Source organism: Lepisma saccharinum, chromosome 27, assembly GCF_977018435.1.
Source record: "Lepisma saccharinum chromosome 27, izLepSacc3.1, whole genome shotgun sequence".
Lineage (NCBI taxonomy): Eukaryota > Metazoa > Arthropoda > Insecta > Zygentoma > Lepismatidae > Lepisma > Lepisma saccharinum.
Window position 1 is genome coordinate 35,280,430 of NC_139255.1, and position 11,865 is coordinate 35,292,294.

General features: G+C 36.0%; 1 protein-coding gene across 1 annotated transcript; it reads right to left on the bottom strand.

Annotated features, from left to right (window-relative positions):
- Positions 1-221: 221 nt before the first annotated feature.
- Positions 222-11,293, bottom strand: VhaAC39-1 (V-type proton ATPase subunit VhaAC39-1). The gene is made up of 7 exons (XM_083113064.1): positions 11,084-11,293; positions 7,689-7,860; positions 6,347-6,525; positions 5,224-5,381; positions 3,759-3,935; positions 2,896-2,973; positions 222-1,025 (listed from the first exon to the last, which is right to left on the bottom strand). The coding sequence occupies exons 1-7, from the start codon at positions 11,202-11,204 to the stop codon at positions 864-866; spliced, it is 1,047 nt and encodes a 348-aa protein (XP_082969190.1). The 5' UTR covers positions 11,205-11,293; the 3' UTR covers positions 222-863.
- Positions 11,294-11,865: the final 572 nt, after the last annotated feature.

An 11,865-nucleotide genomic window follows, 5' to 3' on the forward strand; every position in this document is an offset into this window, starting at 1 on the left:
TCACATGGTCTTGATCTAAATATGTGGTCTGGAAGAGGACTACACATGCAGAGTCAGGAGAAAATTGCCACTGTTAGGGTTACAATGAAAAACAGGTTGAAAATCCTACAACTCAGCTATCCTGAAAAAACAACCTTGCTTCATGTAGATGGTCTGGCAAAAAGAAATTTAAATATGTATAGGTTTTTTAGGTTGTCCCAAGGGAATAAAGGAGACAAAAATACAAGTGTGCTTCCTTTAATAATTCTATTTTAAACTTTACAAGCTTCAGGATTAAAGAACACTAAACAAGAACAATCTTCTTAATGCTGATGTTTCACTTTTGTTTCAAAGAAACCATCATATTTTTACACATGGAATTATGTTCCCATATATGTACAATCACTTTGTACAAGATAACATTTACATTAAGGAGAAACTACACACATATGTAACACATTATGACTGATCACTTATATTACATATAAACATTTAAATTAAACAAGTAAACTTCTTGAACATTGACATTTGTTTTTTACAGATTTCTAATTATACAACCCCATTCACTTTTGTTATAACAAATGGAATTAAGTATTTACAAAAAACACATATAAATGGAATGACAAGATAGTTTGTAATCAAAATGAAACTATGCACATTTGTTTAATACCGTTTGTAATACTGATTTTTAATTTGAAACCAAAATATTCACCTTTAAAAATTCTACTGACTTCACTACCAATACTTGAATTATTTTTTGCAAAATAACATACAAGAAATAAATTGATGTAATCAGATTCTTCGACTTGAATGTCAGAATTACAGTACACAATTGCCTTTTTACTTCTCGCACAATTAGTGGTCTTCTTACCTAAGAACACAGCTCAAAATATTGGAATGTAGTTGTCTATTTTTGCTCTATGCTTTTGGGCTACGCACTCAGAGATCCAAACAACATTGCGACATTCCTGCTCCTTTAACTTCAAGTACGAATAGAACACACCAAAGTGGAACTGCTGCAGAAAAGCGTTGACGTTGAGCCTCACCTGAAAGTAAATTCAGATTGTTTAATGCAACATGGCAATTGTTTTAATTCATGACCAGCCTTACACTTCTTGAAATAATTACGAGGGTTATCCAAATGTCACAATAGGGGCATGCCCAGTTACTGTGTTCTATATTATGACGACACAAGCACGATGACACTTCAAGCTATAATTTACATTTAATGACATCAAGTAAAAATGAAATTTAAAGTTCTGCAAATTCACACTTGTCATATTGTGGCATGAGCTTTTGCAGTTGTTAAAAAATGATGATGCTAGCAAGTTCAGTCAGTTCACGCAATCCACGAGGTCCTTGTTATGCTGAGTTGCCAGCCATATCTTCACATTTGTTACAAGATGGAGATGGTCGGTGACAAGTCCTCAAGTTGTGAAACGATTTCTTTTATCTTTTTGCACAAATTGTCCAACGTTTTGAACGTGTTCATCAATTACGATGCAATCTTGTCCTTGTCCTCCCAGTCATATATGTCTATAAGCCCACCCTGATTTTTTTAAGATAAAGGTTTGGCTGGCCACTCGGTACTTTGAAACTAACACAAACCTCATGGAAAAAACTAATAGATTGCTATGATATAGTTGCAATGGAAAATGTATATCTTCAAAGTTGTAAGTATTCTGAACTACTTCGAACCGCTACAATTTTCAAGTATCGGTTGTAGTGGTATTGGTCCACCATAATTATTATGCATACAAATCTACACGATTTGCTCTTGGTATTTATATTTATTGCTGTGATTACTGCACTCTTAATGATGAAGGGCCACTTTTAAAGAACTCATTTTTTTGGGAACATATTTTTATTATGTTATTACAAATGAAAGTATCATCTTTTAAAGGTCACAAACCCCTTGCTAGTAATAATATAAAGATTTGCATTGGTATAGAAGTCCAGCACTTGTACATATTTACTTTGGTAACACTAAGTACCAGGAAATGCACGTACTTATCTCCAGAGGAGGCAGAGTTATTAAAATAATTTGGAAAAGTGTCACCAACATGTAAACAGTCATTGCTGGATTCTAAAGCTGATTTCCACTCTCTTTTTTTCTGGAAATCTTGATTGATTGAATGAATTTTAAATTTTGGGCCCATCAGCACTTAGGCTATTTTGTCAGTCACATTGCGTGAGGTCTATCTAGCCCCTTACCATAACTAAAATAAAACTAATATTACATAATATAAATGAACGCCAAATGACTAAAATATTCTTACTTGGATTAGAAACTGAGGCTGTAAACAGGCACATAAGGACAAAACACACACACAGCCCTACAGATGATTATACTGGCCGTAAGCCCAGATGCCAGAGCCTCAGTTTGCAAAATGCAGTCCAGGGTGTACTACGTGGAAGTGTCACCCCTTACATCTCTTCAGCAAATCTTAGGAGTTTACGGTAGAGAAGAGAATCAAGAGCTATGAAATTATATCCACTAACTATGTCTTTTCTAACTTGTATGCTTTTAATTTTACTCTAACTTTTAAATCAATGTTTCCATTGGTAATTCAATTAAGTCTTGTTTCCATTTAAGAAAACACTAAACCTGCTGACCAAGGAGTCTTTATTTACATGAAAATAATAACATTGCACTATACATGTGCCATTTTCCACCTATATCAGGGCCTTCTTCAGACTAAGAAACAAATTCAAATTAAATTTATCCATGTCCTGATGAAGAACAGAAGTCAGCTTAAAAATTAGAGCAATTAAAACTTTCAATAATTTGCCCCCTTCTCACGAAAAATAGAGACAATTTCAACCTTTTATATGAAAATGAATTAATTTACTTTAAAACTTAAGTAAATTAAAGAACTTGCATACATTTATCAAGAATTAGCGAATGGCACTTACCTCATGCTCAAAGAACTTGTCCTCTAGTGTCTTTTCTCCAGGGTTATTTCCAGCACCTTCAAACAAAGCCCTGTATTCCTGTAAATGGACAATTTTCATTTAATTGCATGCTCAATCAAATGGCAGCTTGAGTGAATAAGTTATCTCTTTCGAAGCAGATTCAACAGCAAATGCAAAATGATGCTACTGGTTGGTTATCCAGTAGCTTGATTTTTTAGATTCTTTATATTCAAAGTCTGCAGCAATACAACTATCATTAGCAGACATGTTCAAATGTACTAAACTAAAGGAACAACTTCCCAATATCTGTATTGTCACTTCAATTACAGAGAAATACCATTAAATTGATTTTGCCTCATTTGCAATGACATTGCTCCAACTTTGTATCTAAAGATATCTGTTTGCCGGTAGGTAATTAACTCTGATAAACTTACTTTTCTTTTTTCCACGTAAATTTATTTCGCGATCGACTGAGTACATGCCTGACGAAGCCACCAGATGGGTGGCAAAATCGATCACGAAAGAAATGTACGTGGAAAAATGAAAAGTAAGTTTTGAGTTAATTGCTCCAACTGCTCAAATTTCTCATTTCCAGTTTTGAAATTTATTTGGCTGATAATTTCTGAATTCATAGCAGTATTATAATATTATAAATTTCAATGCACTACTCAAACATGATACAGCTTTGAGTTTTTCACACGAGATGATGTTAAAGACCTGTGTTTATTACATTGGTTACATTATATTGCAGGTTTTTAACAAGAATAGCTGTTACTATGTAGTGAAATTTAAAATATCATGAAGATAAAAATCTAACAATATGTATCAAAAATTAAAAAAAATAGCAGCTCAAAATGACTTACAGCATAGTATTCAGCCACAGCCTTCACTTGTTCATAGTCATCTGCCCGAGCCAAAGCAGCTAGTCCATCAGGATGAAGCTTACCACATCTGGGGTAGAGCTTAGCTCTGTCATCCTTGGTTAGTTCTGTGCCAAAAGAATTGATGGTAATGATGATAGCTCGGCGATCAGCTTCAAACTGGAAAAAAAAAAAAAAAATTAAACAACACTCCAGTTTAAGCAGGCGCACACAGGGAAAGAACAGGAAGTAGATGCCAGCCCAGCAGTGAAGCAACAAGTTCCAAAGTGGAAATTAATAGAACCTCTAAGTTTTTTTATTCTGCAGTTTTGAAATTTAATTTAGCTAAAATATTGCTTCTTAATATCATGTACTGTTTCTTATTAGGTACCTGTACATAAAAACAATAAATAATCACATGACTCGCTCTAGTTTGATGCAATTTTTGACTCTCTTTGCACCGAAGCGTCTAGTTGGTTACACGGTGCAACACAGTCGTCTAGTTCGTTGATTTGGAGTCAAGTAGTGAATTTGGTGTCTGCACCATTTGCACTACCTTCTGGACCGGCGTATGTGTGGTGTATGGTCACGTGGTGAATACTAACTAATCAAATGACCGTTTAAAGCAGCAGACAGGCATTTGTTCAATCTTCTGAACTTGAACACCACTTTCCGTCTAGTTGGTTGAACGTCATTTCCTTGCACCATCCTGACACTAGATACACCTGCAATGCAGCAGACAGCTCTACCTGCCAATCACCACCCTGCAATCCCACAAGAGGACTGAAACCAAAACAACTGTCAGTCGACGACACAAACCAAAGAAACATGCACCAGTGCCACTAGGTGGGAGAAAATGAAACTACCACTGCCCAGGAACAAACAAAGCAGACATATGCTATCATCTCCATCCCAGACACTGTATCCTCAGTTAAGGCAGTGAGCCTTTGAAATTAATAGAATAAAAACATGCAATTTGGAATGTGGAAACTATGAAACTTTACGTAGCAATATTAATATCAAAGCTGTGATTACCGCATCCATCATGAATCTTTTTGTACACTTCAACAGGAATGTGTTTGCCAAGTATTTGTTGTGTTTAGTTGTTATTTTACATTGCTTTCCTGCCCCTTTTGGAGAGTTGCGACAATGAAGATGAAATTGATGGGGGAAGTTTCACAAAGGAAACTCACACCCAGGCTGGGATTCAAACCTAGAACTTTGGTAGCAAGATCAAAAGTCGACTACTTAATACACTCGGGGCCCCAAGTTTAATACTGCTCATCTCTGCTGCGTAAAAGTCATCAGAGCATGACCATCACACAAAATTTCCTACTCTAATAAAACTTACAGTTGCATGCATAATTCTTATTAAAACCAATATTTTTGGAAAAGTATGAAACAGAAAGGAAGCATTGTTAACTCACTGTTCTCACATTTTGTCACAAATGTACCAGTAGATACTTACAGCCAAGATTTCGCACATCGAATCTGCTGTGGTCCCACCCAACTTTTCGCAGAAGTCATAGAAAGCTTCAAGATAAGCTTTATACAAAGTGTTTCGGATAATCTCAATGTTCATCTCATCCAAATCCTGCTCACTGATGCAGTCAACAAAGAAGGGAGCTGTAAGAAAGAAAGGAATATACTTATAAAATAAAATGTTCCAACAAATCTAGGCCACCCAAGTAAGCAAGCAGATCTAAGCTCCAACTGTGTAATAATTTTATGAGTTGTACAGGAGTATGAGGAAAGCTTGAGTTTGTTTATTTTTAAGTCCACTTTCTTTATGCACAGATAGGCTAATAAGGACAGGACCTACAGTTTAGAATGGAATGCAAACTATTGAGTGTCTACACCAGGTATTGAACCTGAGACCCCTTGATTACAAGGGTACAAAGAAGCCATTTGCAATACTGGGGATGGATAGAAGTAAGTTAAGTTTGAAAAAACAATTGCGTTTTTTCAAGTTACAGAAAAATGTTAATTTGTGAGAGAGTATGCCATGAAAATTAGATTGTTCAAGGAACTCTACTGTGCTTGTAGGTAACCACTTTCAGATTTTTTTTTTTAAGGAGGTGAAAATGTTATGTAGGTTTGCAGATGGAGAAAAGTGTGTAAATATTAAATTGTTAAAACAAAATAATCATAACTACTCAAAACATAAAACTAGTAACATAATAAATAGGAATGTAATTACATTGGAACCTCGATCTTACATTTCTCAAGGGAACAAGATGAAAATTCTTAAAATGCAGGGACATGTAAAACTTGTTTTATTTAACTTTGTTTTTCCATCACTTTTGGCTAATTGTAAAAGATGGTGATAAGATTAAATTGATAAAAGAGCACATGGACAGCATACAATGCGAGCCCCACATTTTACTGAGACCAGATCCCATTCCCTTGTTAGTCTGCAAAATATAGTTCACGGTGTAAATTTTAAGGTTTACATTTTCATGTACGGTTCCTGAATCGTATTACAATCTGAACTTGGGTAGTTGTAGATGGGAAAAAATTCCCTCTCAAAATATTAAGCCTTGTGTTTTTGTAAGAATAAATAAGTTTAGACCATTAGTCTCCTTACTTACCAAGTGGGGTATCAACCAAAACTGCATTGTAAAGTTCTGCAGGTGTTGCTGCAACGTGGATAGCTTCCATCTGTTCAAAACTTCCCAAAGGGTGGCATTTAGGGATGAGCTCTGATATAGGCCTTTGGTGGAGGGTGCCAGTGATGAGAAGAATTATGTTGTCTATCATGTAGCTGTACCTGTAACACAATTATACATGCTGATTACTGTATAAGTTGAAACAATGCAAATTATCAGGCTAAATTTGAAATATTTACAGGGTGTCCCAAAACTCACGCAACAAAGATTTCACATGATGTTCTGTTTGGTTGTATGCAGAGGCTCAGAGGGGTGAACCAACCATTCCACATACTTTCCAGTTTGATTTCAAATTAGGAAGTACCATGAATGTAAATACCCAAGGGCAGGAGTACATGGGAGGCAATCCATGGAACCATATGGGAGCCATGTTTCTATGTGTATTACTTTTTTCATCTGTAGTGCATGTTTTTTGGGACACTGAAATTTACATTTAAAGCATGAGAAAAGGTAGGTAGATAAATGAAACAATGCATACAAACATTTGTATTCCAAATGAAATTGTTGTGTGAGAAATAGACGGATGTAACTCCCAATTTATCAAATTTACAGGAGAGAGAGAGGGCCGGTTAGCACATTGCGTTATGATGCTAGGGGTCCCAGGTTTGAATTCTGGCCTGGGCATGGATGTTTGTGAGTGTTCATTCATCAATTTTATCCTATCTTGCAAATTAGCCAAAACTGGCACAAGCAAAGTAAAATAAAGCAAATCAATGAATGAATTAGATAGAGAAAATTATGTATTCTTGGGAATATGTCTGACTATAAAAAAAAATCCGTAAATTGTAGATACGTGATTCTACTTTAACACTAAAAGGAAGTGATACAGATACATCAATTTGACTCCAATTAAGACTCTTAAACAAAACCGAAAATCATATTCTTGGAATTACATTCCTCTTATTCTCACATGACGAAATATGTTAGTGTGTCTGCCAGCTTTAATTAGTGCCTACTTATACTAAAAGATGCTGGGTGATCACAAATATGATGAAACTAAACATGGGAACAGTAAAATGAAAAAAATCATTAACCAGTATGCTACCTTAGAATCTATATTGGATGTTTCTTTACGACAAAAGAAGAAATTCTTGCTGCTGCAACACCTTACAAATTTAGTGTGCTTAAATTGCACATTTGCACACTTTTATGGACTTCAGAATGTTCCTAGATTTTACAGATTTCCTTTAATTTTACTAAATTGCCTATGGAAATAATATTCAAAACAATGGAGAATGGTGTACATATGAAACTTGTTACTTACGTAATGTAATCAAGGAAAGTGGAGAGTGGCTCCACTGCATGATTTCTCATGTGCTGGAATTCTATCACCAGTTTCTCTCTCAGCTTGTCATCAATTACAGATACTGACAATGGACTTGGCTCATTTGCCAAGAAATTACCATAATCTGTTCCCTGAAGGTGTAGTTTTAAATCTGTTCAAAAGAAAATTGCACATACTTATGAAAGGTAAATAACTGAAAATAAAATTATTTCAGAGCATGTTCAAGCAGTAGGGTTAAGCAATATTGATTTTAAACAGTCCTATTATTTCAACAAGTATTTCACAAAACATAACTTACTCAGACTCGCACCCAAGTGACCATCGACACTGTGCAATCTACACATTCTAACAACATCAATAATTAATAACATGGATTTTATTTACTCATCGATTGCACGGTAAAAATTTACTATAGTTCAAACACCTATAATTTTTTCGTTTCGTCAATTTTTGACATTCGTACTTACCTATCTGCTTCGTGGAACATTCCTTAACATGTATTGACTTTTTTTTGATCAAAGTAAATGCAATTTTTCACATTACGAGTACTTCTTTATCATAGCCTTTTCGCTTGCCTCAGACACAATATGGCACGTACACCTTCCTACATAATTGTACGTCGTGCTCGTCTTTTGTCGATTTATATTCATTATGCAGTGTTTCAACCTTCGGAACCCCAGAAATACCTGTGAACAAAGCTGATGTAATTTTTTTAGAAAACTTTTTTGCATTTTTTTACAAAGGAAATTGTAATGTTTCGTGGCGCTATCCATGAATGGTTTTTGGGGCTATCCTTCCCGGAATCGGTGGGGAATTTAAAGTAAAACATTATTTTAGTTTGAAATTTTTGAGTCCAAATTTCCCACCAATTCCGGGCTCTGCCCCTGGGGTAATTGACCTACCATCCCCAACCTCTAACGCGGCCCTGCCTCCGCTACGGCTCCCTGGTTTTCTCTATAGAGACCCTGTTAAAGAAATTGGCCAGAGTCACTTGCCCCCAAACTTTTAAATTTGAAGAAATCAGTTTCCAGGATACGGAAAACTTACCTGAATTTCACCACACATCCACGACACGTCACATTAGGCATATATTCACAGCCCATTTCTTCTAACGAATAGCTTACATTCACCGACACATTTTTGACATTCCTTTCCTTTCTTCACGATCCCGTGTTCAATTAAATTTAAAAACTCGGTAACATTATCGTATGGGTGAAACGGATTCCTTCAAATTTACAGGAGAAAGTACTTACGGAAATCATTTTCTTGAGCGTTTTGGAAGTTCCTGAATGTAGATTTGATCCATTTTAATGTGAATGCGTTTTGTTTTCTGCGAAAATCTCTGTCCAACACGCTGTTTCTGCTCCCGCCATTTGCCTTTTGCATGAGAGTGCAATGTTCCATGTGTTAAGACGATGCAACCCCGTAGCCAGTGTTTCAGCCTCGCCGTGTTTTCACTAGAACCACCTGTCGAGTTCGGAACAAGCCATTTTTCCCGAATGGGTGTCACTTATCGCACAACATTGTAGCAACATTGTGTTCGGACGTCACAGGAGAGAGCTGTTTTTACAATTTTTGTTTGTATTTATGCTAATGGAACCTAACCTAACAGGCCTAACCTAACCACGTAGGCATTCCTCGTCTGACGTCAATATTCAAGGTTGCAAGATTGTTGTGCGTAAAGGAAGAGAATTAACGAATTACGAAAGAAAGATGGTTCCGACCCGAATGGGTGTCACTTATCGCACAACACTGTGTTCTGACTTCACAGGAAAGATCTTTTTCATGTTAGGCAATACAAGCTAACGCGTCTCTTAGCGAAAATAATAATTTTTCTTTGTATCTATGCTAATGAAACCTAACCCAACAGGCCTAACCTAACCACGTAGGCATTCCTCGTCTGACGTCAATATTCAAGGTTGCAAGAGTGTTGTGCGTAAAGGAAGAGCATTAACAAATTTCGAAAGAAAATAATATTTTTTCTTTGTATCTATGCTAATGGAACCTAACCCAACAGGCCTAACCTAACCACGTAGGCATTCCTCGTCTGACGTCAATATTCAAGGTTGCAAGATGGTTGTGCGTAAAGGAAGAGCATTAACAAATTTCGAAAGAAAGATGGTTCCGACCCGAATAGGTGTCACTTATCGCACAACACTCTAGCAACATTGTGTTCTGACGTCACAGGAGAGACCGTTTTCATGTTAGTCAATACAAAGGTAACGCGTCTCTTAGAGAAAATATTATTTTTTCTTTGTATTTATGCTAATGGAACCTAACCTAACAGGCCTAACCTAACACGTAGGCATTCCTCGTCTGACGTCAATATTCAAGGTTGCAAGAGTGTTGTGCGTAAAGGAACAGCATTAACGAATTGCGAAAGAAAGATGGTTCCGAATTGCGAAAGAAAGATGGTTCCGAATTGCTGTGTATGGACAATGAACGTGGTAAATCGCAATGTTATTTTACAAGTTCTACACGTAAATGCGACGTATTAGCATAATTTCAAATAGGGGCACGAAAGTAGATATTTTCCGGTGAACGAGGTTGCACCACTGCATAAATCGACAAAACACTCTCAGAACGCCCCCAAAACCAGTATGCTATCACGGCCATAATGTGTTACAGATTCGAAACAACAAGTAACAGTAAGTACTCGTAAATAGAGAAAATAAACATTATCTTAGTTAGAAATGCATTATTTCGCCTTAAGAAATGTTCCGCAACACGTTAGCAATGTAAAGAAGTCCGAAATATATGATTCGTAGGTGTTTCACCCATACGATAATAGTACCAAAAACTCCACTGGATCTTCCACATCCAGTATGAATTTCACCACGCATCCACGACACGTCATGTTTCTAACTTTCGTTGCAAACACAGATAGTTCAAAACACTGGATACCCAATGAACATGAACAAAACACAATTACGACGCGTGATGATGTACGAAGATATACGCGTCAAAGGCTATTCTCCGTTGGAGCATGAATTTTCAACGAAGAACATGAATTTCTGCTATGATACATTACCACATCACACAAAACACCTTCCCGATGTTAGACAATGCTACAGAAACTTATTACGGTATGTAGTTTATTCTGTAAAAATGAAGACATCTGTTTGAACTATAGTAAATTAGTACCGATTGCACTACATCTTTTTGGAAACATAATGAAATTTAAAAAAAAAAAAACAATATATTGTTTTCCTGACGACTCATTAGATAATTTCAAAGACGATTATCAGTTTTAACGACATATGATATGATTACTTCCCCCTTCCTTAGGATGTTAAATCCACTACATGCATAATCATGTATTTATCGGTTCCACAACACTCGCATGAACTTATTAGTTACAGAACTTAGCCTACCTTCTAATGTCTCACACTGTACTAAATTCAAGTAATCCGTCTGGTTCAGGATACCACATTTAAATCCTCTACATAGTCCTTCCAAGTAACCGGAATCAATATTAAACATACAACCATCCATTTTCTGGAAATATTTACGGGAAAATATACTTTACAAAGAAAACGACAAAACGTTAACACCTTTCCTTCTGCACAACCCGAAGAGAATCATATGATCCGAACATCAGTGTTGCAGACACTGCAAATATAATGTTTCTTTCTTGGTTAGTCAAAATATTCCATTTCAGAAGTCATTTTTTCACACCGGAATTAAAATACGTGGAAATTTGGAAACACAACTTATTATAAGCAAAATAGACGATTGTTTAAAATTAAACACAAGAATAGACATATCTATCACATAAATTTCCTCCCTACAGGTAATGAAATGAACCCTCTAGTCTGTGCCATGGTTGTTTCGTTTATTAAATTAAATGTATTTCACATATTAATTGTAACTTTTCCATATTTGCTTACAACTTGTATTAATTTTATAAACTATAGCTGTGGACTGTGTATAGTCGGCCGGTTATAGAGCAATAACAAAACTTTCAATACAATTTTTTGCTGACCAAAAATTGTCATCCCTGCTACAGAGAACTTGGTTGGTTCAGAACAGATACGAACGACGAATGAAAGGTATTCTTGGGCAAGTTCTCGTATATCGCTATCACTGCGGCGCGGCAAGCAGGGTATATATTTCAGTGAAATGGGTATTCCAGCCCTTTATTCGAGAGATTTTA